General features: G+C 57.5%; 11 protein-coding genes across 11 annotated transcripts; 8 read left to right on the top strand and 3 right to left on the bottom strand.

Annotated features, from left to right (window-relative positions):
- The first annotated feature begins 68 nt into the window (after positions 1-68).
- Positions 69-3,495, top strand: P168DRAFT_289547 (glycosyltransferase). Its single transcript, XM_024837025.1, has 6 exons — positions 69-614; positions 661-1,255; positions 1,313-2,323; positions 2,395-2,956; positions 3,041-3,179; positions 3,231-3,495. Exons 1-6 carry the CDS (start codon positions 500-502, stop codon positions 3,446-3,448), a joined length of 2,640 nt encoding a protein of 879 aa, XP_024693249.1. The 5' UTR covers positions 69-499; the 3' UTR covers positions 3,449-3,495.
- Positions 3,496-3,851: 356 nt separating this feature from the next.
- On the top strand, positions 3,852-7,465 carry P168DRAFT_326467 (DEAD/DEAH box helicase; the record flags this gene model as incomplete). The annotated part of the gene is made up of 1 exon (XM_024841126.1): positions 3,852-7,465. Exon 1 carries the CDS (start codon positions 3,890-3,892, stop codon positions 7,463-7,465), a length of 3,576 nt encoding a protein of 1,191 aa, XP_024693248.1. The 5' UTR covers positions 3,852-3,889.
- Positions 7,466-8,253: 788 nt separating this feature from the next.
- On the top strand, positions 8,254-10,916 carry P168DRAFT_296439 (repressor protein; the record flags this gene model as incomplete). The annotated part of the gene is made up of 4 exons (XM_024838113.1): positions 8,254-9,461; positions 9,509-10,406; positions 10,473-10,682; positions 10,845-10,916. 4 exons carry the CDS (start codon positions 8,254-8,256, stop codon positions 10,914-10,916), a joined length of 2,388 nt encoding a protein of 795 aa, XP_024693247.1.
- A 769-nt stretch (positions 10,917-11,685) lies between these two features.
- Positions 11,686-14,106, bottom strand: P168DRAFT_235328 (uncharacterized protein; the record flags this gene model as incomplete). Its single annotated transcript, XM_024833462.1, has 2 exons — positions 11,686-13,594; positions 13,646-14,106. The coding sequence occupies 2 exons, from the start codon at positions 14,104-14,106 to the stop codon at positions 11,686-11,688; spliced, it is 2,370 nt and encodes a 789-aa protein (XP_024693246.1).
- Positions 14,107-14,536: 430 nt separating this feature from the next.
- On the top strand, positions 14,537-14,933 carry P168DRAFT_137110 (uncharacterized protein). Its single transcript, XM_024832725.1, has one exon. The coding sequence runs from the start codon at positions 14,688-14,690 to the stop codon at positions 14,886-14,888; it is 201 nt and encodes a 66-aa protein (XP_024693245.1). The 5' UTR covers positions 14,537-14,687; the 3' UTR covers positions 14,889-14,933.
- A 605-nt stretch (positions 14,934-15,538) lies between these two features.
- Positions 15,539-17,154, top strand: P168DRAFT_289546 (uncharacterized protein). The gene has a single exon (XM_024837024.1). It carries the CDS (start codon positions 15,967-15,969, stop codon positions 16,942-16,944), a length of 978 nt encoding a protein of 325 aa, XP_024693244.1. The 5' UTR covers positions 15,539-15,966; the 3' UTR covers positions 16,945-17,154.
- A 137-nt stretch (positions 17,155-17,291) lies between these two features.
- Positions 17,292-18,286, top strand: gliK (gamma-glutamyl cyclotransferase gliK; the record flags this gene model as incomplete). The annotated part of the gene is made up of 3 exons (XM_024841125.1): positions 17,292-17,298; positions 17,448-17,887; positions 17,969-18,286. The coding sequence occupies 3 exons, from the start codon at positions 17,292-17,294 to the stop codon at positions 18,284-18,286; spliced, it is 765 nt and encodes a 254-aa protein (XP_024693243.1).
- Positions 18,287-18,750: 464 nt separating this feature from the next.
- Positions 18,751-21,265, top strand: P168DRAFT_251393 (acetamidase regulatory protein; the record flags this gene model as incomplete). Its single annotated transcript, XM_024834267.1, has 3 exons — positions 18,751-18,814; positions 18,865-19,990; positions 20,042-21,265. The coding sequence occupies 3 exons, from the start codon at positions 18,751-18,753 to the stop codon at positions 21,132-21,134; spliced, it is 2,283 nt and encodes a 760-aa protein (XP_024693242.1). The 3' UTR covers positions 21,135-21,265.
- A 369-nt stretch (positions 21,266-21,634) lies between these two features.
- On the bottom strand, positions 21,635-23,200 carry P168DRAFT_137063 (phosphopantothenate--cysteine ligase CAB2). Its single transcript, XM_024832724.1, has one exon. The coding sequence runs from the start codon at positions 22,999-23,001 to the stop codon at positions 21,802-21,804; it is 1,200 nt and encodes a 399-aa protein (XP_024693241.1). The 5' UTR covers positions 23,002-23,200; the 3' UTR covers positions 21,635-21,801.
- A 73-nt stretch (positions 23,201-23,273) lies between these two features.
- Positions 23,274-24,806, bottom strand: P168DRAFT_317699 (multidomain presynaptic cytomatrix related protein; the record flags this gene model as incomplete). The annotated part of the gene is made up of 7 exons (XM_024840133.1): positions 23,274-23,389; positions 23,438-24,109; positions 24,158-24,214; positions 24,264-24,448; positions 24,508-24,517; positions 24,580-24,655; positions 24,717-24,806. 7 exons carry the CDS (start codon positions 24,804-24,806, stop codon positions 23,274-23,276), a joined length of 1,206 nt encoding a protein of 401 aa, XP_024693240.1.
- A 972-nt stretch (positions 24,807-25,778) lies between these two features.
- On the top strand, positions 25,779-27,911 carry sreA (siderophore transcription factor SreA). Its single transcript, XM_024841124.1, has 3 exons — positions 25,779-26,411; positions 26,470-26,972; positions 27,054-27,911. Exons 1-3 carry the CDS (start codon positions 26,098-26,100, stop codon positions 27,743-27,745), a joined length of 1,509 nt encoding a protein of 502 aa, XP_024693239.1. The 5' UTR covers positions 25,779-26,097; the 3' UTR covers positions 27,746-27,911.
- Positions 27,912-27,996: the final 85 nt, after the last annotated feature.

Genomic DNA, 27,996 nt, shown 5'->3' with positions numbered 1-27,996 from the left:
GCGGAATCCCAGCGACATTCATTGTTATTCGGTGTTTCCTTTTCTTACTTCAACAATGACAATTACTATAATAGTCATAAATTTTTGCAGTATTTTATCTTCAACTCATAGCAGTGTGGCCTTGACTTGGTCATTCTCATGACAAGCACATCCAGTGATGTATTACACTATATATTCCCCGCGGAACACCATCTATTCTCTCATCCTTCTATGTTTTATAGCCAACATCCACAAGACTTGAGAAAGGACCATAACCTACAGTGATCAGTCGCTTATAAAAATGTTTATCCGGTTGAAACCGGGATATCAATTCCATTCAGCTCCCTGAGTCTGCCCAGTGCTCACCCAACTCCCCCAACATGGCTACGAGTCTTCGACGTCATCGGCATCAACCACGCTTTCGCCACGTTGACGGATCAATTGTTCGGAACCCAACGGTAATATCTATCAAAAAGGTCCCTGGCTCAGTAGACCATGCATGATTCAGTTCACTATCACCATGGACAAAAGCGTCGCCCCGAATCTCCCGATGGCGTGTAGCCCGGGGAAGGGCGAATGTTGTAACGAGGGGAAGATCGCAGCGGATGGGCTGGACAGGGACCTCCATCTCACTGGTGCGTATGTTGAATACTGATGGCGAGAGCTGTCTAACGGTCCCAGAGCGCGGCCGGGTCGAGATGGACGTCAACGAGGCCGACAACGGCGTTGCAGATCTCCTGACCGCGCTGAATCGCCGCAAGTCGACATACGACACGGAACCAGATGCAACACACAAGCAAGAACCGGACAAGCCGTTCCCGTTGAAGATGAACCTGGTCATCCATGTTGTGGGGTCGCGCGGCGACGTCCAGCCGTTCATCGTGTTGGGGAAAGCCCTCATGCGTCACGGCCACCGTGTGCGGTTAGCCACCCACCTCGTCTTTCGAGATTTCGTCCGCGAGAACGGCCTCGAATTCTTCAATATCGGCGGTGATCCCGCAGAGCTCATGTCGTTCATGGTCAAAAACCCCAAGTTAATCCCCAAGATGAATTCCCTGTTGCAGGGGGCTATTGGCCGCCGGCGCAGAGAGATCCGGGCCATCATCGGGGGCTGTTGGCGATCGTGTATGGAGGCCGGCGAGGGTACTGGCTCTACTATCGATGCGCCTAACAAGGAACGCGCGTTCGTAGCGGACGCCATCATCGCGAACCCTCCCAGCTTTGCGCACATCCACTGTGCGGAGAAGATGGGCATTCCATTGCATATGATGTTCACGTTAGTATCCATGCCCTCGTTTGCTTGCAAGTGGGCAAGTTTATAGAGAGAATATAGGATGCCATGGTCACCGACGCAAGCGTTTCCGCACCCACTCGCGAATGTGCGCACCACCGATATCAAGCCGTCCGTGGCAAAGTTCGCATCGTACGCCATCACCGAGATCCTCATCTGGCAGGGCGTGGGTGACCTGCAGAACGACTTTCGCAGGTACGAGCTGGGCCTGGAGCAGCTGGACGCTCTGCGTGCGCCTAGCATCCTCCATCGGCTGCGCATCCCATTTACATATTTCTGGTCGCCCTCGCTGCTCCCCAAGCCGGGCGACTGGGAGTCCCATATCGATGTCTCTGGGTTCAACTTCCTGTCTGGAAACAGTACCTTCAAGCCTCCGCAAGATCTCGCCCGCTTTCTCGAAACCGGCCCTCCGCCCGTATATGTCGGATTCGGATCCATCGTTGTCGACGACCCGGACGCGTTGACTCGCACGGTGCTCGACGCAATACGCATGACCGGCCAGCGTGCTCTGATATCGCAGGGTTGGGGCGGGCTGGGCGGATCACACATGGTGGAGGGGCATGACCAGGACGTCATGTTCATCGGGAACACCCCGCACGACTGGCTGTTTCCGCGGGTTAGTTGTGTTGTGCATCATGGCGGCGCGGGGACAACCGCTATTGGACTCGCCCTAGGCCGTCCGACGATAATTGTGCCGTTCTTCGGGGATCAGCCGTTTTGGGGCTCACTGGTGGCGCTGAACAAGGCTGGAGCGCAGCCCATCACTTTTACTAAACTGACGGCGGAAAGGCTGGCAGAGGCTATCAATTTCTGTCTCGAGCCACCGATGATCGCGCGTGTACAGCAACTGAGTGACAAGATCCAGTCCGAGCAGGGTGCGGAAGATGGAGTTGCCAGCTTCCATCGTCAGCTGGATCTCCCCAAATTGCAGTGCAACTTGTGTCAGGACAGACCAGCTGTGTGGCGTGTGCGAAAAACGAAAATCCTACTTAGCACGTTTGCGGCAGCGGTTCTCGTTCAGGAGAATAAACTAGATCCGTGTGACGTGAGGCTGTATGGCTATCTTCCTTTCTGTCTTTCTCATTTTTTCCCCTGTCGACAGGAGTGGGGGCTGACTGCACCAGGTACCATAGCACGCATTACGATGTAAATCACGATCCCCGAGGGCCAATCGTTCAGGCGATAGAGGGCTTGGCCGGGTCTATGACAACTTTTCTGTCAGGGTTTGCCGAGTTCCCAATGGATGTCGTCAACAGCTTCAGCCGGGACCTGTCCGCTCGCTTTGCCGACAATTATGGGTTGTCCAACTGGGACGCCCGCGCATCTGTGGCCTCAACTGCGTGTACCGGCGCAGGCTCAACATCGACTACGGTAATTCCGACATCAGAGGATCAAACAATACTGTCAGAGAGGGCTGGTTCGGCCAGTGACCAATCGTCAACGAGAAATGGGAGTCAGGTCTTACCAGCCATGGGCAATAAGCAGCGGAGTAAAGGGCGCACGTTGATCGCCAACACTAGCTACACAGGACGCCGGGTCCTCAACTGGATCGTGGAGTTACCCATGGGACTAACCCTTGGCTTATCAAAAGGATTTCACGAGGTACCCCGGTGGTATCACGACCGCACTGTGCGAGAGACGCCCCAGGTGAGAGGCTTCTGGTCGGGGATCGACGCTGCAAAGAAGGTTTGTCTACCTACGCGCTCTCTGCCGTTCTTCAATCTGGCATTGTCATGCTGCACGCACGAGACGGAAACTCACTCGCTCCAGGAATTCAGCTACAGCTGGTATGATGGGATATATGGGGTGGTGACCCAACCCCGGCATGGGTGGAAAGAAGGCGGCATTATGGGAATGGCGAAAGGCGTCGGGAAGGGTCTCGGTGGGTTACTGCTCAAGCCCCAAGCAGGTCAGTATCTGGCGATATTCTCCACGAGGGAGCTGGTTTGACATGAGGCAGGTCTATGGGGGCTTTTTGGCTACCCGTTGAACGGCATCCACCGCCGCATCGAGCAGAGCTATGGTGTCGACCGACAGTGCTATATTGTCGCATCGCGCATTCGGCAGGGCCACGAGGAGTGGGAAGCTGCATCCCCGAGTGAGCGAGAGACGGTGCTGAGCCAATGGCCCGCTTACGAGAAGATAATGCGGAGCAAGCATGGACAGACAGCGAGCTAGATTTCTGTTGCATATGCCCCATAGATGATATTTATAATAGAAAGTAGAATAGCTCTATTATAACGTACGATGTAGAGGGGAGTCGGGGATAGAGTCTCAACCTACGCTGTTCTCCACACGTAACCCGGCTGGGACTATAAATGTGACCAGCGCATGGGCAAAGCTTGAATATAGAGAATTATAGGCAACAAAAACGAAACAAACGAGGCTGTCGTGGTTTCAATCTGGAAACTTACTTGATAGATGAGGCCATGGGTAATGCAGACATAATCGCTGCTTACTCATCTATGCAGCACTTAATGATTGACACATGACGTCGCTCGGAGCGCGTCTCGCGGCGCGTCTTCCGCATTGATATCGAAGTGCTCTAAAGACCGGACGCTGCGAGAGACGCCCGGGATTGTCTATTCCCAGCGGATCCCTGCCAAACATTACTCGAATATGGACTTTGGTGACCACAGCGACCGACCGCTGAAAAAGAGACGCTTTTTCGTCGATGAAAACCCTGCAGCGCCGGGCGCGTCCGACCATCCGTCTGCTGGAGTCGATGTGATATCCCCACCAGAGGGCCTACAGGAAGGGAGGCCACCGCAGGAAGGAGACGAGTTATTGCAGGAGTCTACAACAGATGCCGCTGCCCCCAGTCCGCCACCAAACGGGACGAATTCAAACACCCCGGATGAACCCCCACACCCAGCCCCGGAGGACGGGTTCGACACGGCGACCTTCACAGCCATAGTGGGCGAAGAGTTGCCCCCACACTCGATTCGCAAAATCCGCAATGCTGCCGCCGATGACCTGGAGCGCGCGGTCAACATATACTTCGACGGGTCGTGGAAGACCCCCGTCAACGGCACCGGTGCCGTCAACCAGACGACCCTGACATCATCTCGCGACCGGTTTCTTTCCACCCAGTCTCCGCCCGTTGTCCGAAGCCCTACACCGAGAGACCACGCGATCACCCCGACAGCATCCCGCAATGCTATGCCGACCGGCCCGAGGTATATTGGTGCGTTTGGCGTGGGCGCATGGGCGACTCGTAGCGGTACGGGGCTGGTCCAGCATGGCGAACACGTCAACATTGAACGGGCCAAGACGCAGCCGATTGCCCGAAAGGGTCGCGCGGGGAGGGTCGTCATGACGCAAAAGGCGGACGTCTTGACACGGTTCACCAACCGCGCCGGCCAGGAGATCGGGCGGCTGCCTCGTGAGACGGCGGAGTGGGTCTCCACACTGCTTGATCAACGCATCTGCCAATTGGACGGAGTGTGCGTGTTTGCGCCTGATCGGATTCGTGTTAATGACACTATTTACTTGCAGCTGCGCTGCTATCTTCGTGTTGGGGAGATTCAGTCGCGGGGGGTTGATGACACGGCCGACGACAATCGCTCCACTGCGCTTTTTGAAGAACAGGAGAGTACGGAGGAGAAGAATTTGCGGCTGCGTCAGGTGGCTCTAGTCAAATTGTTTGATGAGATTGGTCTGGCACCGACTTCCACCAATGACATGACAAGAGAGCACAAAAAGGAGGGTTTGCTGCGCGCCGCGGAGATGTCCGAGCAGTATGATAGGGCCAAGAAAGAAGGTAAAGGGCATGATGACTCGGAAGAGGAGGAGCCTGCCGAGCTGGAGGAAGACCAGCTTGATACGCTCTACAAAAAGGCGCAGTCGTTTGACTTTAACATGCCCGAGGCGGAGCCTCCACCGTCTTTTAATATGAGTCTTCGTACATACCAGAAGCAGGCACTGTACTGGATGCTGTCAAAGGAGCAGGATACCAAGACCGAAAGGTCGACATCCATGCATCCCCTCTGGGAGCAGTATACCTTCCCCACAAAGGATGTCGATGACAAAGACCTGCCGGTCTACCCTGGGTTCGAGCATTTCTACGTGAACCCTTATTCCGCCGATCTCTCCGTCGAATTTCCGGCACAAGATCAGCAATGCCTTGGCGGTATCCTAGCCGACGAGATGGGTTTGGGCAAAACCATTGAGATGATGAGTCTTGTACACGCCCATAGAAATGTGCCACCGGGCCAGGCTGCCAATGTGTCGAGCTCTGGTATACCAACCAGGCTGCCTGGCCCATCCGGCGTGGCTTGTGCCCCATACACTACGCTGGTTATTGCGCCGACCTCCCTCCTTTCACAGTGGGAGAGCGAGGCTCTCAAAGCTTCCCAGCCAGGGACCATGAAGGTACTGGTATACTACGGGACTGACAAGAGTGTAAACCTGAAGGGACTCTGCTCTGCTGGCAACGCAGCTGCACCCAATGTGATTGTTACAAGCTATGGCACGGTTCTCTCCGAGTACCGTCAAGCGCCAGCCAGCCAAGGTCTCTTCTCAGTAAACTTTTTCCGAATCATCTTGGATGAGGCCCACGGGATTAAAAACCGCCGGTCCAAGACCGCGCGGGCTTGCTATGAACTGCAAGCACAACACCGATGGGCCCTGACGGGTACACCCATTGTCAACCGTCTAGAGGATCTGTTCAGTCTAGTGCGGTTCCTCAAGGTCGAGCCGTGGAATAACTTCTCTTTCTGGAAAACGTTCATCACGGTGCCGTTTGAGTCCAAGGACTACGTGCGTGCTCTCAACGTGGTGCAGACAGTGCTCGAGCCGTTGGTACTCCGCCGCACTAAAACGATGAAGACGCCGGACGGGGAGCCCTTGGTGCCGCTCCCGCGGCGGACGATCACCATTGAAAATGTTGAGCTGCCAGAGCAGGAACGGGAAATATACGATCTGATCTTCACCCGGGCCAAACAAACATTCAATGCCAACGTGGAGGCCGGTACCTTGCTCAAGTCTTACTCGACCATCTTCGCCCAAATCCTTCGCCTGCGCCAGACGTGCTGTCACCCCATTCTGACACGCAACAAGTCAATCGTTGCCGATGAGGAGGACGCCGCAGCGGCGGCCGAGGATCCCAAGGGATTAACAGATGACATGGACCTCCAGGAGCTAATCAACCGGTTCACTGCGACAACGCAGACCGCTAATCCCGAAGCCCAGCCCGACTCGTCCATCAAGTTTACCACCCACGCGCTGAGACAGATACAGAACGACTCCAGTGGTGAATGTCCCATCTGCTCAGAAGAACCCATGATCGACCCAGCCGTAACAGCCTGCTGGCACAGCGCCTGCAAGAAATGCCTCGAGAACTACATCCGCCACCAAACAGACAAGGGCGAAGCTCCGCGCTGCTTCTCCTGCCGGGGACCAATTAGTTCACGGGATATTTTCGAAGTCGTGCGGCACCAGTCCCCGGGCTCGATGACACCCATCGAGAGCGACATCTACGCCTCCACACCACCGACCAGCTCCCTGGCCGCCCCGCGGATCTCCCTCCGACGCATCAACCCGCTTTCGCCGTCGGCGCACACCTCAGCCAAGATCCACTCGCTCATCAACCATCTACACCGCGTCCCGCCCGACGAGAAGTCCGTCGTCTTCTCCCAGTTTACCAGCTTCCTTGACCTCATTTCGCCGCAGCTCGACCGAGCCGGGATTCCGCACGTGCGCTTGGACGGCACGATGCCGCAAAAGGCGCGCGCGGCAGTCCTAGCTGAGTTCACCAAGACGGAGACGTTTACGCGGGACGAGCTCGACGAGATCGAAGAGGAAGACGACGCAGACACGCCAGGCCGGGAAACCTCGAAAAAACTATCCCCTCGTCGTCCCAAGCCTTCCACCCCGCGCGTCCTCTTAATCAGTCTGCGGGCAGGGGGCGTCGGCTTGAACCTGACGGCCGCGAACCACGTGTTCATGATGGACCCGTGGTGGAGCTTTGCCGTCGAGGCACAAGCCATTGACCGGGTGCATCGCATGGGCCAGCTGCGGGACGTGTCGGTGACCCGGTTTGTCGTGCGGGACTCGATCGAGGAAAGAATGCTGCGGGTGCAGGACCGCAAGATGAACATTGCGGGGAGTCTGGGATTGCGTGTTGGTGGGGATGGGGGGGATGATGAGAAACGCCAGGACCGTATTGAGGAGTTGAGGTTGTTATTTGACTGATTTTCTGGGTTAGATTTGGTGGTAATGTGGAGTATAGAAGTGTGGTGACATGTCCATTGATTGCATTGGCTGTTATATAGATGTTCTGGTATATATATATATCTCTCTCCCTCTTTCTCTCTAGCTCCTTCCTTCTCCCTCTTTGTCTTTTTCTTTCTATCTGTAGTAATAGATGACACAAGGTCACGAGCTTTTCCAAGGAGTGACGTTACCGATGCTATTTCGACACCTCAATCGGTTCGTATCCAGCGGCCCATCCATGAATCCACCTCCCAAAACAATACACACCTCTCTTATGACTGACATGAACCAGTCTAATCAATATACGACTGTATCTGTAGAGATCCAGTGCAAGATACCCTCTCTTGGCACCATCTATACAGGCACGTGACTGCGGGTAAGAGATTTTCCCCGCATGCGGGCGGAGGCGGTATGACGCGGCAGAAGGAGCTATCCGGGGAAATGATTTGCCTGAGCTTCATCGACCTCCCTTCATCCTCTCTTCCTCACTTCTCGTTCCTTTCTTCTTGTTCTATCTTTCGTGAGAAGTATATTGTCTGCTGTCTGGTTCAATTGTCACCATAGCCATCATACATATGACTCTTTTCGATTTCGATCCCTCCTTCTAAACTTCAGCTACTGCATGCGTAACTTCTATGACCTCAGCCCCACCCCACTACACCTCACCGTGCATCCATCCCACATCTTAGCTCCCGCCATTGCCATGGCTATGAGACCATGATTCTGAGCTCCTGAGTTACCGATAATCCTCTGCCAACCTACACACCATGGTGCCCTCGTCTTTCCCTGTGACCCGCCCCAGTCGCACCGTCGACCCCGAAGCTTCCCTCGTCCTCGTCGGCATCCGCGGCTGTGGCAAGCGCTCTATGGGCTTTGTGGCAGCAACCGCCTTGAAACGCCGCTTCATCACCGAAGAACACTATTTCAAAGAGGTTACCGGTATCTCACGACACGAATATCTCCAGCAGTATGGCAGCCATGAGTTCCAACACCGCGACATCGAAGTCCTTAAGCTCATGCTGGAGAACCATCGCACACGCTGCGTGATTGAATGTGGACTTGGGAGTCTCACGCGCCCGGTTCAAGAATTTCTCCGCCAGTACTCCGCCACGAACCCGGTCGTGTATCTCCTGCGCGACATCGAGCGCATTCAGAGCTTACTAGGATTTGAGGACCAAGCAGTCAAGCGCCTCTGCGAGGGAGATCCGTTGCATCGGACCTGCTCCAACTTCGAGTTCTACAACATTGAGGAACGGTCGAGTGTGGTGAACCAGACCGACGAGGATGCGCCCGATCGCCGGTCGGTCGACTACTCTTTCAAGCTCAAAGCGGCCAAGGAGGACTTTACGCGCTTCGTGTGTCTGGTGACGGGGACGGAGGTGGATGACTCGGCCTATGACTCGCCGTTTGTCCTACTCGAGACACCACCGGAGCAGCGATCCTTTACCCACGCTATCTTCGTGCGCTCCTCGGACCTAATCGAAGGCGCTGTGAACCTCCCCGAGCTGGAATCGGGTGGCGATGCCATCGAACTGCGCGTAGACCGGTGGGGCCCCGGCATGGCAAGCACCGTGAGCAAGCAGGTTTCTGTGCTGCGGAGAAATGCGCGTCTTCCCATCATCTTCTCGATCGACAGCACGGCGTCGGGGCTCGGCAGGGACCGCTCCCCGGCGGAGGTGCGCGAGGTATACTTTGAAGTAGCGGAGCACGGCTTGCGACTAGCCGTCGAGTACCTCGCGATAGACCTGCTCCAAGATCCAGATCATCTACAATGGGTTGTGGGCAACCGCGGAATGACCAAGATCATCGGACACCATACCTATGAGCCGGAGGAGAGGGTAGCCTGGGATGATGACCAGTGCGTCTCCCTCTACCTCGAAGCCGAGAAACTAGGCTGCCAGATCGTGCGCATCCTGCGCGTAGCCACCGAGCGCGAAGACAACGCGGCACTGGCCAAGTTCACCAACAAGATCCAGTCCCTCCCGGGCACGCACCCCCGCTCATCGCCTACAACGTCGGCAGTCTCGGCCGCACGTCGCAGGTCTTCAACTCGATTCTCACGTCGGTCACGCACCCGGCCATCGACCGCGCCAACGACACCGGCCGCAACCCGGAAATCACCTCGCGCGACGCCGTCCAGGCCCTGTTCCAGAGTTACGTGCTCGACCCCCTCCAGTTCTACATCCTCGGCGCCAGCGTCGCCTACAGTCTCTCCCCCGCCATGTACAACGCGGCCTTCAAACACTGCGGCATGGCCCACCGGTACAGTATCCCCGCGTCGGCGACGCTCTCAGCCCTCGATCGCTTCGGCCGCGACCCTCACTTCGGCGGTACGAGCGTCGTCCAGCCCTGGCGTGTCCAGGTGTCGCAGAAGCTCGCCTCCAAAAGCCGCCACGCCGAGGCCATCGGCGCCGTCAACACCATCATGCCGCTGCGCGCCCGGCCGGACGGCACCATGTTCCCGCTGCACGAGCAAGCCACGCGCCGCAACCAGGCCGGCCCTATCCTCGGCTGGTATGGCGAAAACACCGACTGGGTCGGCATTGTCACCTGCGTGAACCGCAACCTCTCGCCGCGCAACACCATCAGCCCGCTCAAGACGACTGCTCTCGTCATCGGCGCCGGCGGTATGGGTCGCGCTGCCGTCTACGCTATGCTGCGTCTCGGCTGCCGCAATATCTTCATTTTCAACCGCACACGCTCGCGAGCTGACACCGTGGCCCACCACTTCAACTCGTGGGCCGGCTCGCAGGTTGTGCATGTCCTCCAATCGCCTGACGAGCCGTGGCCCGCCGACGCCAATCCGCCTTGTGTCATTGCGTCTTGTGTCCCTGCGGACCCAGCCGGGACTGAGCCGCCTGCTAATTTTGAAATGCCACCCCAGTGGTTGGGTAGTACCACCGGGGGTGTTGTATTAGAGGTATCCCCACCCCTCCCATCCCCTTCAATCCTATTCACCTCAACACATACTAACAATGGATGAAAGTTCGCATACAAACCCCTCGAAACTCCTCTGCTGAAACAAATGCGCCGTCTGCGCACCGAAACCGGCCGTCCGTGGGTTCTCGTCGACGGCCTCGACAATGTCTCCGAGCAGGCCATTGCGCAGTTCGAACTGCTCACTGGGCGAAAGGCCCCTCGTCGACTGATGACGCGCGAGGCGAGACGCTGCTTCTCTGATGCTAGTGGGGGCGGGGTGTTTTCGGATGTTGGTGGGAGTGGGTTGCGTGGTGTGGGGGGTGGGTTGGGGGGACGCGGTTGGTGTAGGATATATATAATTCTTTATTTAAATACTCTTCAACTATGATGTTATACTTTTGTGTATATATATATGTACTGTGTGTGGACGGTATTCTAGTCTGGTACTGATCAGATGCCTACCGTTCATAACTATACACAACCCCAGACACTAAATATACATGTGAGATGATGAGAAATGCAATCAGCCAACATCAGCTGATTAGCGTTGTCTTCTCACATAATAAACCCTCGTTCTGACTGTTCATGTTCTTGCAACCTCCTACAATCACTATTGGCACTTCGTCGTGGTCATCATTATCATTGTTGTTGTTCTGACTGTTCTTGTTGGTCTTCCCACTCTATATGGGTAAGTGTATATTCCTTGGCTGGGCTGAAGTGAACTTTGGGATGTGAGACGCCTAACAGACAGCGCTTCTCTCGAGAGATTGCCCCACGGACGCGACTACGATAGACAAGACTACAACATAGACAGACTGCCATACAGACAGACTACTATACCGACAGACTACCATACAGTCAAAACTACAACAGACAATCTACCATACGAAAAACACTAGCCAACTACGCCCTACCAAGAACAAATCAAAAATAAGAAACAAATCTCGCTATCATTAAATCGTGCTATTCCGCCCACGGCGGCTTTCTCCTGTTTTAGAATTATCTGACAGTAACAATGAGGCGATATCACCCTGGGTGAAGTGGAGGAAAGGAGGGAAATGATGGGAAGAAGAAGGAAGCGGAGGAAGAAGTAAGTATGCTGTAGACTGGCAACCCGTGTCGACTCTTTTTCTATCCTTGTTTGTGTGGAATATGGCTAGTCGTTTGTAGAGAAGAGGGGGAAAGATCGGTCGGGTATATATATGTTGCACCCGATAACTGTACGTGGTTTCCCCGCGGAGGTGATGACCCAAGGATCACGAGATCACCAAATCACGAAATCACGCCCGTCTCCGTCGCTTGCTCTCACTGCCTGGGGGCTGGCCGTCCTCGCCGTACCCGGGTACCTCCTCGACGGTGTTGGCCGGGCTCGTCCCTTCGCTGTCGGTCAGGGTCTCGATGATCCGGCCCGAGTCGTTTGGGACGGGGCCCGGGTTCGGAGCGAGACCGGGCGGTGCGCCGTAGCCGTTGCTGCCGTCGTATCCGCCGTAGTAGGACGGGTTCGGAGGCGGGTTGGCGCCGAATGGATCGTCGTCCGCCGGGACGTGGTCGAAGTTGAAGAGATCGTGCGCGTCCTTGAGGCCGCTGTCGTCCGGTCCCGGGTGGACCGGCGGCTCCGGGAGCGGGTGCTGGCCCGACGCGGGGTCGCCGTACTCGAGATTCGACTTGTGGTGCGGGTCGGCGTCGTGCAGGTCCGTAAAGTAGTCATTGCTGAAGATCTGGTCGAGGTCGAGCGGTGGCGGGGGCACGCTGCCGTCGGCGCCGAGGCCCGGGATGGCGCCGGTAGGGCTGAGGGGCTGCAGCAAGTTGGTGAGGTTCTGGACGGACCGGTCCTGCTCAGCCTGCATCTTGACGAGGTTGTCAATCTCGGCGCGCGTGTCGGCGAGGCGGCCCGAGTAGTTGTGGGGCATCGGCGGGGGCGTCGGGGTCATCAGGGCGTTGTTATGGGACAGGGGGACGTCGTCGCCGCCCGGGTGCGACTCGTGGGCCATCAGACGCAGCATGTCCGCGCGCTGGTTCGGCGTCAGCGGCACGTTCCCGCCCGAGGTCTCCAGGGACGAGAGGACGTTGGGGAAGTCGGCAAGGCTGGTCGGGAGGCCGTTGCGGGCGTTGGAGTTCTCGATGACGGACATGATGTCCCGCTGGGGCGCGTCTCCCTGCGCCGTCGGGTTCGGGGGCAGGGGGGCCTTGGGCCGCGGGCTGGCGTCGAACACCTCCTCGACCTGACCCGTGGGCGGGGCCGTGGGCTGGTGCCGGGAGGGGGCGCGCGGCGGCGGGCGCTCGTAGGCACTGGCGGCGGGGGACAGGGTGGTGGCGCGATTGGCGCCGGGGGCCGGGGGCGCCTTCAAGAGGAGGGGCTGCTTCTTGGCGGCGCGGGCGGCGGCGGCGGCGGCGGCGGGACCGGGGAGGTTGGAGGCGCCCAGGGTGCTGAGGGAGTAGTCGTCCCCGACGTCGACGATGTTGCCCGGATCCTGCGAGATGGCGCCGGCGAAGGAGTTGGCCAGGTTCTGCGGGCCGCCGTCCTGGCCCTGCAGGCTGCGGTTGTAGACGGTGGCCAGGAAGGTCAGGATGGCGTTGATGGAGTTCTCGTGGCGACTGTGCTGCTCCTGGAAGTTGGCGGCCTGGGCGTAGAGCTGCTCGTGCTCGCGGCGGAGCTTGGTGATGGTGGTGGAGATGATCTGCTGCTGCTGGCGGATGGCCTGCAGCTCGCGGTAGACGCCGGAGAGTTGGTCCTTGGCGACGTCGTTGTTGGTGATGAGGGAGAGCTGGCGGCCGCGGGCCCGATCATGGTGGAGGCTCGCGGGCTCGTCCGTGTCGTCGTCGTCGGGGTCGCCGTCCTCGGTCTTGACGCGGACGGGCGGCTTGGCGGGGCGGTTGGCCTGGCCGCCGGAGTTCTTGGGCTTGGAGATGAGCCAGAGCAGGTCGGGGTGGCCGCGGCGGAAGTAGGGGTTGGCGTATTCGCTGGGGCTCTTGTTCTTGCGCTCGCTGGCGCGCATCGAGTTATCGGACAGGCCGACCTTCTTGTGGAAGCCGTACATATTCAACTGACGGACAAAGGAGGCGTAGTTGTTGTGTTTGAACAGCTCGGGGATGAGGGTCTTCGCGAACTCGTCCTCGTCCAGGACGATGAAGGAATTCCCGTCGTCGGCCCACCGGATCAGCTCGGTATTCTTGGACTCGTCGAGGAAACTGGGAGGGTCAGTGGCTTCCGTCTGGGGGTGGGGGATGAGGACAAGGTACCTGCTCAGTTTCTGGACAAACGGGGGAATCTGCTTCCGCTTGGCCTGGGCGTCGCGCTTGGCGACGACGGCGCGTTGGTAGAGATGCTCCAGACTCTCGCCCCAGGGGCCCGGGTCGGCCGGCTGACTGCCATTCTCCGAGGTGGTGGAGGGGGATTCATATCGGGGGGCGCGGGTGGGCACCGGGGCGGGGGTCTGGCGACGCGCCAACTGGGTGGACGAGGCGGGGATGTCCTGGGCGGCGGCGTAGGCGGCGTTGTTGTATGCGGTAGGATCGGGGAAGGGCGGTGGATTGGCGACATGCGCCGGATTCTGCCCCCATTGCAGGAACTGATCGTTGGACAGCTGCGGACCGGCGGACTGGGGGAAGTTGGGAATGGGACCCATATGCGGTTGAGGGGGATGGGGGAGGGGAGAGGTGCCCGGGGCGGGCCTCTTGCGGGTGACGCCTTGGGGACTCATCGCCGACGACGGGACCCAGGGTCGGTCGATCTGGTAAAACCCGTGAGGCGATCCGGCGACCGGCGCGAAGGCTTCAAATGGGAAAGAAAAATGGGGAGGGAAAAGTTGGACAGCGGGTGTAGCGTCGCAGGGCAACCACTGTCCGGGCCCAAGATGGCCGCACCGCGGGGACACCGGAGGACGAACGGGCGCGATATCCAGGCCGAGGATTCTTTTCGGTTGATTATATGTCTCCAGAAAAGGGCTGTGAGCAGCAGGAGTAGCCTCGAAAGCGCGTGATACGGCGATAGGCGAGAGCGACGGGGGATTGGTTGATGCTGGGAGCGCGACGAGGGCCGGCGGACGCTAAAAAAATCAAACCGAGTTACGAACGCGGCGAGAGTCGTTCTTTTTCTCCTTCCAACCCTGTTTTCCTTGTGAACCTGGAGGGATGGAGATCGATTTGGGAGAGAGTACGGCGCGTGGTGGAGTAGTTGTCGCGAGGCAGAAAAAAAAAGCCCAAGAAAAAGGGAACCAAAGAAGAAAAGTGGGTGGTTGAGGGGAATTGCAACCGATGGGGGACAGAACAACACCGGGGAGGGATGGACACTGGATTGGATCCACCAAGAGAGAGATATGGGGGAAGAGAGAGAGAGAGAGAGGAAGAGAAAGAGTATTTGAATCGTGAAGAAAAAGACGAGATGGAAAAGTCAAGACGAGAGAGAGAGAGAGAGAGAGAGAGAGAACCTCAGGCCAAGATGAGGTCTGTCACGGGCGCACGCGCTGATTGGCGGGTGGGATGAGTCAGCTGCACGTGTCTGACTCATTATGTTCACAACTACTGCATAACTACCTGTCCAAGCAGAGACTGGAGAGCCCGATTAGGTCAGTATTTAGGATGGATGGTGCTGACTACAGTACGAAGTAGTCAGACTGACAGCCGCTCTCGTATTACTCAGAGGGAGAGAGGAACTGGTCGCGAGGTCAGAGGTCACCGTCGACCAACAAGGACGGTCCGCAGTACGGCCTGAGGCAGCCACCGGAGGCCTCCCCGCCTGAGGCACGCATCCAGCTAGTCTCGTTAGTGTCTAGTGGCATTTGGATTCTTTCTGTCAGAGCCACCAAGACGGAGGAAAGAGATCCTCTCCAGCCAGGATCATCAATGACCTCTCCGCCAATCAGCCGGAAGAATTCCCTGGACGCGTGGATGAGGCGTTGGTCCTCAGGCCAATCATCTTCCTGCCTGATCCGGGCGATCCCCGGGTCTGCCTCAGGCGTTGGCCAATCACGGGCGCCAACTGGCCAGTTGATCGGATTGCTGTGGGTCTTGGATGAACTGTACGGGGTGTGAAATTACCTTACCTTACACTGTATCATGGGTCGAAAGTGGTCAGTTGTCCGTAACGACAGTGTAATAACAGTAATAATCTCCGCATTTCCTCATCTCCACCGCATCGCATCATCTGCATCCGCCTTCCATCCAGCCCTTCCGTCAATGCTTTCTTTTCTCTCTCTCTCTCTCTCTCTCTCTCTCTTCTCTCTTCTTTCTCTTCCTCCTCTCTTTTCTCTTTCTCTTCCTCTCAATCGCCTCATTCATCCTTCCCATCGTCTATCCATCTCCTTCCCTTTTATCTCACCTCATCTATCTTTGAACTGCCCTTCTTTCATCCCATTGTTTCCACTCCATTATCCTCTATCTCATCCATCCCTTCGGACCTCCTACTATCCATTCGACTCTCCCAGGCACCGCCACGGCCTCGACACCCCGTGGATCCTCATCCACGCGTGCCCTTGTTGATTGACTACTAGCTCACCCTGCAGGACAGATCCGTTCGCTTCCCTAGATTCCTCTCCGTCGCATTTCCCTCCTCGCATCTCACCATGTGTCCCATGCTCGCCAACGACTTCTCCGATGGCCCGGCCATGGTCCTCTCCCCGTCCCAGGATCATGCCTTTCTGAATTTCTCCCGTGCCTCCAAGCGGGACATCGTTCCCCCCGCAATGCTCTTCGGGGCCGCACATCCGCCCCCGTCTAAACCCTCCCGCAAGAGGTCCCGCGACGAGGCGGCCTTCGAAGAGGCCCTCCACCCAAATCCTCCTGTGTTCATGCCCACCCCGGAGCCTCAGCGACAAGAACCACCTCTCTTTGGCTCCTCCGGCGTAACGAACCTCCCTCCTACCGGCGGAACGGTCAGCACCACCCCACCCGTCGCGTCCTGGTCCTCGGACGCTAGCGCGGACCAACTCCGCGGCCGCAAGGCCACGCGCTTGGGTCCCACGACCCCGGGTCTCCAGGACAGTACCCTCGCATCCATGCCGCATCCTCTCGCAGACGGCCCCCACGCCGCCGCTCCCGAAGCGCGCAATCGCTCTCCCCAAGAACCGACCGTCGACGACACCACGCACCTCCTCGGGATCAGCTGGCAACGGATCCAGGTGGACGACTGCGACCTGGCGGCGGCCGCGCGCGGCTGGAAGAAGTACATCGACCGACAATTCGCCACCCACCTCGGGGAGTGTGAGATCCTCATGAAGAATCGCGCCCTCAACGCGTACCTGGTCAGTGCGCGACCGGCCGCTCCGATGGGTCTTGGCACCACTCCCGCTTTCTACCTCTTCAACGATGACCTCACGCAGGCCCAGCTGGTGGGCTCCAGCTGGGAGGCGGCCCTGCGCCATCTGAGCGCGAGCCCGATCACTTTTGAGGGCACTCAGATCCTCGGCGCGTCGGACCGACCTCTCGTGGACGTGCCGCACGACCAGAATCTCCTCGGCGCCAACCCGGCCGAGCCGCCTCTCCTCCAGACCATGTGCGCCCAGCCGGCATCTCTAGGGACGGGGATGGACCTGGACGCCTAGTGTGGCCGATTGACTCGCCATTGACCAGTATTCGCTCACGACGACGACGATCCACGACGCCACAAGCGATACCTAACTGTATTTTCTTTCTTTCTTTCTTTCTTTCTTTCTTTCTTTCTTTCTTTCTTCTCTTTTTCTTTTTCTTTTCTTTCTTTCAGCAGGAACTGGTGGGTTGGATTGGGAAATGGGGTTTCATGATGTACTTTCTGTAGGTCTAATATAATTGATTTCGTCTCATTGTAATCGCCTGCTGTCAGAGCTTCCATTGTCAAGTTAACCTCCAATCTCCTGTAGATACTTAGTAGATATATAGTATACATAGTAAATACATAGTCAATACATGGTAGATGCATTGTAAGTAAATCGGAGAGATTTAGTAGATACCAGGTAGGAAATAGTCAGGAAATACAGCTGACTAACCATCCACCTCACTATCCATCTCCAACTCCTCCAAGTCACCAAATAGATACACCAACATGACCCTCCACCACTGGAACCCCCAGACCAACCCATCTGGTACTTCGCCTACGGGTCGAATCTCGCCCGCTCCATCTTCACCGGCACCCGCAAGATCATCCCCCTCGCCACCAAATCCGTCTCCATCCCCGGCTGGACTCTCGTCTTTGATATTGGCGGTTTGCCATACATCGAGCCTGCGTTTGCCTCTATTCAGCCTGTTTCGGGTCCATCAATTGGGAAAGGGGACCTTGAGAAGAATGCTCCGGTGACAGCTCCGACGGTCGAAGGCGTCGCGTACCTCGTGACGCCTGCGCAATTGCGCTCGATCATGGCGTCGGAGGGCGGTCTCTATGCGTATCGCCGGGTGGTGCTCCGTGCGCGTCCGCTAGACTCGCTAGATGGGGATGCGTCTGGAATGGCCGTTGTTACACTCGTGACGGGTGAGGGTCGTACGCCGGCTGGGGTGCCGAGTCGGCGGTATATGGTTTGTCTTTATTATTTCTTACACATATATACTCCTGGAATAACAGATATAATTGAAAACATACTAATAATATGTATAAAGGACCTCATCACAACCGGCTCCGGAGAACAACACCTCTCCCACCCGTATCAAACCTATCTCTCTACCCTCCCGTCGTATCAGCCTCCAATCAGGGATCACTCCCCCTGGCAATGGTTCGGAGCGCAGCTCTTTCTGCTTTTCTGGCTTCCTCTGTACAAAGTCCTGCAGTGGTTGCTCGAAATGACGGGGAATATGGATCCCGGGGGCCATGCGCCGGAGGGGTTGTGTGTCCTGGTAAGGACGATCAACGCTGTGATGTGGTTTTGGCATGATCGGGTGCATTCGAGGGTTTGGGGGAGGGGGGATGGTCTACTTTAGATTATATTATCGTGTATATAGGTGGTGGTTGTATATAGTGTTGGATATACTGGTCCGTGTTGGTTGGAGTCATCTACACCGCATGAGAGACCTGATAAGCTACAGTGGAGCACGATAGCCCTAGACAGTTGACTGGTGATCGATCCTTCAGCAGTGGATATCTCCCACCATTCACAGACCATCTGATCATCAACTGACAATCGACATGCACTCCGATTCCACCCATGGTTTCGATTGATAATTGAAACAGGGCGGATTGTCTCCGCACGCCACGTGACCCCCCGCGTATCAGCCCCACAAAGTCCTCCATCTTTCTCCAGTCTCAACCAACTTCTCTTCTCTTCTTCTCTTGATTCTAACTCTTTATCTCTCGTCCTACTCCTCAATCTGCTTCTGTCCTCCTGCCTACCATGAAGCCACGAACCCTCGCCCCCTAACCTGTCTCGCTCACTGTCCATGCTGATATGTCCTCCGCCCTGCACAACACCCATCCGCCCACTGGCAATGGTGTAACCAAGCGCAAGTCAGGTACGTCTCCCATCCAGTCCGTAAATACGTCAAGCTGATAGATAGTCCAGGCTCTGCCGCCTGCATCCACTGCCATCGGCGCAAAGTCCGATGTGATGCCCGCGTCGTCGGTCTCCCCTGCTCCAATTGTCGCTCCGCCGACAAAGCCGACTGTCGCATCCATGAGAAGAAGAAGCGTCTGGCCGTGCGATCTATCCTCGATCCCGTGCCCATTCGCTGTCGTCCGACCCCGGCGGCGGAAGAGGTGCCCCAGTCGTTGACCCCGCCGTCTGCTGCGCCGTCGGCGTTCACCACTACCTTCCGTGGGGTCCAGCCTGAAGGAACGACGGCGCATCCATCGCGCCCACGGATCGGCAGCGATGCCGCCGCGACCGGGCCTTCAGATGTGGTCCACCCCGAACCCGAACCCGAAGGCGTGGCTGATCCCGACTCGCACACCGACCTCGAGAAGCGGCTAGTCAAGCTCATCGACGAGGAAGACTCGGGCCGTCGCGAGATCCAGCGCGGCGTCCGCGCAATCTACGTCGGCCACGAGCTGTCCAACATGTCGTTTTTGATCCGCCAGCAGCGCGACAAGGACGACGACGTCTACCACTTCGCTGGCAACGAGATCCCGCGGCGGCAGATCCGCACCGGCCATGATCAGCTCATGGTCGACGCGCTCACGCTGCCGGAGCCCGCGCTGGCGGACGAGCTGGTCGAGGCGTACTTCGCCCGCGTCAACACGGGCTACCCCATCATCGAAGAGGATCTCTTCATGGCGCAGTACCGCAATCGAGATCCGAGCGACCCCCCGCCCATCCTGCTGGTTCAGGCGATCTTGCTAGTTGGCGCGCACGTCGCACGGCCCAAGGCTGAGCGCGACGCCCTCAAGGAGATCTTCTTCCGTCGCGCCAAGTGGCTCTTCGACAGTCGTATCGAGCGCAACCGCGATATCATGGTGCAGGCCGCGCTGCTCATGACCTGGCACTCCGACAGCGCCGACGACGACGTCGCCGCCAATGCCCACTACTGGGTTGGCGTGGCGGCCCGCATCGCCACGGGCTTGGGGATGCACCGTAACCCGGTGTCTAGTCGCTTCGTGTCCCGGGACCGCCATATGTGGCGACGGATGTGGTACATTCTAGTCCAGTTTGACGTGATGGTCTCTCTATCCTACGGTCGACCGCAGGCGATGTAAGTCTCCCAATCTTTCTTCTGGTGGAGTGCCATTCTAAACGTATGCAGCAACCTCGAAGACTCAGACGTCTCCCCCCTAACACTAGCCGACTTTGAAGGGTGCGGCCCGCGGGTGCAGGCCGAATTCGCCATCAACTTCTCAGAACTCTGCACCATGATCTCGTACATCGTCCGCGAGCGGTTCGGCCTGCGGGTCAGCGCCGAGCGCCGCACAGCTGTATTGCAAGAAGCAGACGAAGCACTCGCCAACTGGTCTTTGAAACTGCCTGATACGCTACGCCTCCGGGCGTCTGACATGGACCCCTGGTCGGCCATGCTCCATTTGACATATAATAACTTCCTGATCCTCCTGCATAGGCCGCATCCGCGTGCGTCCGTCTACTCTGATGATTACGGGCCGCACGACGCGGAGATCTGCAGCGCTGCGGCGGGAGTCATCGCCTCTATCTTCGAGGAGCTGCGGCTCAATGACAGGCTGAAGTACCTCTGGTACGCTGGTGTGCATACGTTGTTTACAGCAATGATCCAAGTGCGTGTCGAGCTGCGCTTCTCAAACCCGGTGTTGGCCATCAACGCCCTCCGCCGATTTGACTCGGCGTCGTACTCGCTGCGAGAGCTCGCCGGGTACTGGTCTCACGCTGGGACTATTCTTCGTCTCTTTAAGGACTCGCGCCGGCTGCGTGAAGACCTCCATTTGGCGCCTAGTGACCGACCCCGTCGGTTCAGCAGTACCAATGAGCCTCCCCCAGGCAAAGCTATCACCACCACCATAAACAACCACCCCACTACCATCCCCCTCCAACCCGCCCCTCCCCCGCAACAATCAACGACAACGACAACGACAACAACAGCACCCTACGAAGTCCCCACCCCCGAATCCCCCAAACTATCAACAGCCCCAGCCCCACCCCAACCCTTCGACACCTGGATCCCATCCCACAATCTCTCCTCCGTGGACGCGATAGACCACCCGCGTGAATCGCTCGACTGGCGGCAGCTGTTCTCGTTCGGCGATGTAGATCAGCCGGTCCTGCCGCTCGCTATGGAGGGTCTGCCTGAGTTGGAGGACGAGTGGAGACAGCTTTATTGGCAGGATACGCCTATGTCTGATTTGTTGATGGATGGGAGTTGGATGGGGTGATACTTCTTATTACGTTTGACGCTATCTAATTATCTGACTGAGGAGACTGTTATTAATGATACTCTATTTTATCGTCGCTGGCGTGTTGAGACGATGGTGTTGTTAATGAGTGTCGATCTCGCTGTGGATTGATTAGCTGGGACATATCTATTTAGATGTTTTCGTCTGCATAGATTGGTAGTGGTTAGGTAGACAGGTGGTTTACTAATGAGTGTGTTAATGATTGATGATTATATGTGTTTTTCTGGGTATAGCTAGTGGAGGCGGTGGTAGCAGGAGTAGCAGTAGTAGCAGTAACATTAGTCAAGATACACTACGTAGTAGTAGTTGAGATAGCAGTAGTACTCTCATTGAATATAGTAAGCTTATAACTAGCAGTGAACATAATAAGACCACTCCCTTCATCTACTTTTTCATTTATATATTTCTTCATTGTCATGTCATTACGAAGTAGGACATTGCTTGTATATATCTAGTTAATTGTCTACCTCGGCATCACTGCCTACACTACTACTAAGGCCCAAGTATAGGTGATATGATACCTCAAATGCACAACCATATAAAACACAATGTAGTACTTCAAGACAATAAAATGCAATACATCCATTCAACATGTAATATGTACATCTCCACTCCGACTACGAAACAAAATATAATACGAAATAAATTAAGCCTTCTTCTCTATCATCCCCGTATGCAACTTCACCAACTCCGGGATAATCAAACTCTCAATCTCCACCCCATCCGCGCTGGCCTCTTCGTGGCGCGCGTGTTCCGCCCGCCGCTCGGACTCCCCCTTTTCTCCCGTTGGATCGTCGCGCAGACGTTGGCGTGCCTCTGCCAGTCCGACTTGGTCTTCGACGCCTGACAGACTCTTGCTGCGCCTGGATTTGGGCACCCGGATCCAGCGCTCGTGCGGCGCGTCTGGCGTGACGAAGACCACCTCCCACTTGCGTGTCGAGAGTAGATTACCAATCACTAAATGGTGCGAGTAGCGCTGGATGGCCGTGCGCGCCTTGCGCACTAACAAGCTGGGATCCGTTTCCAGCTTGAACGACACGACCATCGACCCCGGCGGCGCCCAGCCGTCCACCAGCTGGTGCAGGAACTTAGGCACCGGGTCGAGGTCGATGACGAGCTTGCGGCTTTGGGACGCCGGCGGCGCCTGCTCGTCGGGCTCCAGTCCCCCCGTGTAGCGGTCTGAGTCGGCCACCGCGTGCTCGGGGTCTCGGGGCACCTCCGACGACTGGATCTTGTGCTCGGCCATGCGGTCTCGCGGGATGAAGAAGTCGCTGACTGCTGCGGCGAGGTAGAAGAGGGCGTTGGAGCCGAGCGGCCGCATGATCTTGGCGAGTGTGCGCAGCTCGAAGAGGTACTCTGAGATGGTGGTGAATGGGAGTAGCAGCAGTCGGTTGTTCTTCTTCGCGTGGCGGTACCGTCGGAGTACGTCGCGCATCTCGGCCTGGTACTCGTCGCGTACGACGATCGGCCCCTCCTCTGGGGCCTCCTCCAGGAAGTCGAGGAAGCAGTTGGTCGAGTGGCTGTAGTGTCGGGAGTAGGGGAGCAGGCTGTACTGCCGGTGCAGGAAGATGACCGCGTAGCCGTTCTCGAGGAAGTACTCGGCGCTGGTGGCCCCGCGGGTACCCGCGCTGAAGTTGTCGATGAACCGGACGGTCTGGTTTTCGAGGGGGACGGTCGTACCACCCGAGGTGACGAGAACGACCCGTCGGTTGGCCTCGCAGTGGTAGTCAACGAAGGCGCGTGCGAGGGACTCGTGTTTCGGGAGGGCTTTGGGTGGGGGGTAGTTGTTGAAGTAGGTTGACTCCGCCTGGGCGGGGGTCATGTCCTTGCTGGGGGCAGACGACATGGTGGCCGTCTGTGGATGGGCACGATGGGTCAGTGAGAGAACGGAGGAGAGGCCACTTCGAGGTAGTTAATCGACGCAATGCTCGGATACCATTCGGTTGATGAGAGATGGCGAGGAAGAGGAGAGTGGGATGAGGAGGAACGTCACTCCACCCGCTCACCGCCTGCGGGGCACGGGGTGCGCTTATGTCATCCGGGCCGACCGAGGTATCTTATCGCTCACGTACAACCATCTCCACCAGGAAATGGAATCGGTCACAATAGTATCCGTCATCAGAGGTAGCGGCTGCGCAAGGCTTGGCTGATGGTACTCATCCGGCTGGCCATGCCGCCATGTTGCATGTTGCTCAGCAGGGCCTCTTCGAGGGCGGATTGCGTCACACTCGCATCTGCACCCAATTAGTACACCCGAGCGCGGCTAGAAAGAAGAGACCTACCATCCAAATCGCTGAAGCTACTCCCCATGCTAGGGGTCCCGTCGCTGGTCTCCCGGCCGGAGGCGACAGACCGTCGCGGACTCAGTCGGGCCAGCTCCGCCGTCGGTCGGGGACTCCGCGGGCTGCTTTGGTGCAAGCGGCGGCGATGGGGCAGGACGGCAGGGACGCTCGAGCTGGCGGAGCTGGCGGATGACTCAGTAGCGACGGATCTCCGCGGGGGTTGGGTCTGGGGGCGGGCGTTCAACCGGAGGGTTTCCCCGAGGTCGCGGTCAGCGGGATCCGGGCCGTCGGTGTCGCGGGACAGCGGCAGGAACAGCGGGGGCTCGTCGTCGTCGGCATCGTCGTCGCGCAGTCCGGGTCGATGAGTCGAGGCCTTCCCGAAGCGTTTGATTCCCATGCCCCTCCGACTGGCGATCATCTCGGAGTCGGACTCGGACTCGGACTCGGACTCGGACTCGGACTCGGACTCGGAGGAACTAGAGGACAGGCTGTCGGCAGCGGGCGAGTGGGGGGCGGGGACGGGAGGTTCGCGTCGACCGGTGGAGGGACGGCCTTGAGTGTCCCATCTGGGCTCTTCAGGGTTGGTGGGCGGGGTCTCGGTCCGGAGGGGTTCGCGGGAGGCGGGAACCTGGGGGACGGTGTTGCCGGAGCTGGTGCGGCGTGGGGCCGGGGCTGGGAAGTTAGCCTGAGCTATTCGATGAGACCGACCGTTATACTCACCGCGGGGCGGGGGAGTATCCTTCTGCTGGGAGGCCAGTCGGGACGGGACGCGGGGGGCTGGATGGATTAGCTTCGGTCTATACGTATGAAGACGAAGAGGGAATACCGGAACCGGAGACGGGTCGGGGCAAAGCAGTACTGCCGGAGATGGAGCCCGGGACGGGAGAAGGCGAATGCGACTGAGTGGTGCCAACCTTGCGCATCTGGGCGCGAACCTGGGAGAGTTGACGATCGTAGAGCCAGGCAGCCTGCTGGAGGAGGAACTGGAGGGTCACATCGAAGCGATCGGCGCTGGCGATAGCGAGGATTAGTGGAGTGAGATGGAGAGGAGGATGGATGAGATGGCATACAGGGCTTTCCCTGTAGTAGTACGTAGTTAGTATGAGTCTATTAAGAGGTATGATGGGATTTGAAGAACGTACAGTCGATATCATCCCCTTTGGAAGGCCGCGACAGGACGTCCCAGAGAGCTTGATCCTTGGCGGCATTCCAGTCGACCTGCGGTCAGTCAGTCGCGTCGGAAGCTAGGGGTTGATACGGGGACGGGAAGAGAACGGACTGGGGGAGGATCGACAAAGTCGCCTCTTGGGAAGGGAAGGCGGATGAAGACGGTGAACTTGGGGGTGGAGGCTGACTGGGGGGCGGTCATATTTGGATGGATTGTTGAAGTTGACGAGATGAAGGGTGGAGATGCGCATTGAATGATGAAGTGGAGGTGTGGATGTGGCGATAGGGAGGGCGTGGTTATCGACACGCACCTTATCGATCAGCGGATGGATAGACACCGTAGAAGTAAGGCAAGGTGGGTGCCTGGTACTTAAGGTAGCTCGTTACACGCTGGATTCTAAACAGTAGAGCACATGACCAGAACGGTCTGCCTGTTTTCTCCTCTATACCTAGGTACCTACTTATGATATCTTACAGGATCTTAGTTGATGATGAGTCATCTCGGTCTGATCTCTCTCACATCATTCAAGTCCATGTCTATACTTATAATCCCCATGATCCTATTTAATATCTTCCGGAGACAGGACAGCAGTCGGTACCACGTGACTGAGACAGAGGAATTCCATCGAGGCTGACACGGCAATTGTATCCATCCTGATTGGTGGAGGGGAAGGGAGACCCGCCTCCCCGACCAATAGGAATGACCAGAAAGAGGCTGACCGCCCCAGTCCATTCATGAACCAATCAGAAACAGGATAAACGGGGAAGAATCAAGCGGTGGAGCCGAAGAGACCCCGGTCCACTGGATCCAGGTTGGATTGTGGAGACGGATCATGAAGAAAAGACAAAGGAGAAAGAGAGAAAGACAGGAAAGAAGAGGGAAAAAGAGGAAATGAGAAAAAAAAACAGAGCGAAACCGAGAAGACAGGAAGAACAAATGAAATAACCATATAAAGAAAAGAAGACAGATCTAATCTGATAGGTCTGGCCAAGGGATAGAAGAAGATCCCTGATCGATAAGATCCACCCGACTCTTTAAGGGCAAGAAGAGATTGATAATTGCCCCCTGCTGATTGACCGGTCTCTGCCCCATTCTAGAATCTCCTCTTCTTTCTCTCTTATCGTTCTCCATCTGATTCTCACTTTGGATCATATCAGATCCACATCTTCCTTTCTTCTTTCTTCTATCATCTCTCTTTCTTTCTTCTTCGTGTCCTTTGTCTTCTTCTCTCCATCTATCCCCTTTCAATACTTTTACTCCTACTCCTACTCCTACTCCTACTCCTACTCCCTCCTCCCTACTCGACAATCTGTGTTTCTATTTCGAGACGCGACTCCACCAGCAGATCTCCGCTGTCAGGGATCCCTCTCTTCCTCTCTCTTCCTTCCTGTCTCTTTCTCTCTTTCTTCATCCTCCTGATTGTTCTCACCGACTTTTATCTCCCTTTCTTTCCTCCCTCCCTCCCATCTCCCCTCCTCCTCTTCCAAACGAAATGCTAGCTTCCTTACCCCCCATGGATTTGGCACGGTCGTTTCCCCACAATGCCGACGTCTCGCGACATCCCTCCGCCGAGGATCTCGATGCCGCCCAGCAGTTGATCTCCTCCGCTCAAAGTGGTCGCGAACATCTCGTCTATCGTCCCGATCTCGCCCCCAGAGTCTACGATGCCCGCTCCACGCCACCCACCACCACCTCTCACGATGCCCTCCCTCGTCCCTCTGTCGAAGGCCTGAAAGGCCCATCCTCCGACCACTCCACCTCTCCCAAACCCTCCAAAGATACCTCCTTCCTCGGGCACTCTTGCAGGTACTTTCTCTCTCTCTCCCCTGGTACATACCCCTTGTCTCACGACTAACCCCTATAGTAACTGTGGCACCAAAAGTACCCCCCTCTGGCGTCGTGCCCCCAACGGCGCCATGATCTGTAACGCCTGCGGTCTCTACCTCAAGGCTCGCAACGTCGCCCGTCCCACCAAACGCCATCGCACCCACTCCAGTCCCGACGAATTCCCCCCACACGAGGCCGACCACGAGCACTCCCCCGCCCCCAATGCCGGCAGCTGTTCCTCCAAGGGCTCCTGTCCCGGCGGCGGTAACTGCAACGGCACCGGCGGCGCCGAGGGCTGCGATGGCTGCCCTGCCTATAACAACCGCGTCTACAAGTCCACCCCCCGAGGCACCGTCCCTGTCCATGCCTGGAACCGCGCTGCGCCTGCCGACACCGACCACCTGGTCTCCGATGCCGAGACGCCCGCGGGGCCCGCTCCGACCGATGGGAATTTGCTGGTCGCGTGTCAGAACTGCGGCACCACCGTCACCCCCCTCTGGCGCCGGGACGAACATGGCCATCCCATCTGCAATGCGTGTGGTTCGTTCTTCTCTCCCTCCTTTCACTATTTCTCCCTATCGTCCCCTCCCTCTCAGACGCTCCCTCGACTAACTTAGATAGGCCTCTACTACAAACTCCACGGCTGCTACCGACCCACCACCATGAAGAAAACCATCATCAAACGCCGCAAACGCGTCGTGCCCGCCCTCCGCGAACAGTCGCCCACCGGGGCCCCCCACTCCTCCTACGGCTCATCCGCCTCGCCCGAGGCCGCCCCCGCGCCGCTCCACGAGGATTATTACCGACCCTTCGCCGCCGCCCCGCCCCCCGTCGACTTCACTGGCTTCGGCGGCGGCGTCGGGACCCTGCCGCACCATCCCCCGCCGCCTCGCCTGCTGGAGCCTGACCGCATGAGCCCCCTCAGTCACTCTCCGGGGCCACAGGTCGGCCGCCGGTCCCTCTCCCCCCATGTGGCGCCCGTACCCACCCGCTCCCTGGCCGAGACGGCCTCCTCGGCCGAGGCCCTGTCGGGACCCGTCACCCTGGAGGCGGGTTCCAACCAGCTGCCCCCGATCATGGCCTCGCCGCATGCGCCGCCCGCCCGGCTCAGCTCGATCTCCACCCTGCTGAACCACGCGCGCCCGCCCCCATCCACCTTGGATCCCGCGCTCGCCGCCATGGGCCGCATGCCGGCGCCCGCCGCGTCCCACCCCATCCGGGACGACCGCCGACTGCAGCTGCAGCGCGAGGCGGAGGAGATGCGGGAGAAACTACGGGCCAAGGAGCGCGAACTAGCCGAGTTGGGGCGTTGACCCTGGCTCTCCTTTCTATTCTTGATTCTATGTCTTTCCCTTTTTATCCTTATTTTTAATTACTGTACCAGGCGCCGGGGTTAAGTTGAGATACCAACCGGGAAATGTGATCTTTGCTGTTCTTAGCGTTGGGTCTATCCATAGAAGGAGTTGTGTTTCATTCACGTGTTTAATCTAAATTTATCTGTCCAGCTGTAGTTTCGTCATGCAATCCAACCCAATTGAAATGCTTAGGGACAGTATCCTCCGTG

The sequence above is a fragment of the Aspergillus campestris genome, assembly GCF_002847485.1.
Source record: "Aspergillus campestris IBT 28561 chromosome Unknown P168scaffold_5, whole genome shotgun sequence".
Classification (NCBI taxonomy): Eukaryota; Fungi; Ascomycota; class Eurotiomycetes; order Eurotiales; family Aspergillaceae; genus Aspergillus; species Aspergillus campestris.
The sequence above is the reverse complement of the archived record's forward strand: the minus strand, read 5'-3'. Positions and strand labels throughout refer to the sequence as shown.

Coding starts and splice junctions, on each gene's coding strand:
- P168DRAFT_289547 (XM_024837025.1), top strand. CDS start 500: ATGGACAAAAGCGTCGCCCCGAATCTCCCGATGGCGTGTAGCCCGGGG. Junction 2,324..2,394: donor GATCCGTGTGACGTGAGGCT/GTATGGCTATCT, acceptor TGACTGCACCAG/GTACCATAGCACGCATTACG. Junction 3,180..3,230: donor ACTGCTCAAGCCCCAAGCAG/GTCAGTATCTGG, acceptor GACATGAGGCAG/GTCTATGGGGGCTTTTTGGC.
- P168DRAFT_137110 (XM_024832725.1), top strand. CDS start 14,688: ATGGACACTGGATTGGATCCACCAAGAGAGAGATATGGGGGAAGAGAG.
- P168DRAFT_289546 (XM_024837024.1), top strand. CDS start 15,967: ATGTGTCCCATGCTCGCCAACGACTTCTCCGATGGCCCGGCCATGGTC.
- P168DRAFT_137063 (XM_024832724.1), bottom strand. CDS start 23,001: ATGTCGTCTGCCCCCAGCAAGGACATGACCCCCGCCCAGGCGGAGTCA.
- sreA (XM_024841124.1), top strand. CDS start 26,098: ATGCTAGCTTCCTTACCCCCCATGGATTTGGCACGGTCGTTTCCCCAC. Junction 26,412..26,469: donor TTCCTCGGGCACTCTTGCAG/GTACTTTCTCTC, acceptor TAACCCCTATAG/TAACTGTGGCACCAAAAGTA. Junction 26,973..27,053: donor TCCCATCTGCAATGCGTGTG/GTTCGTTCTTCT, acceptor TAACTTAGATAG/GCCTCTACTACAAACTCCAC.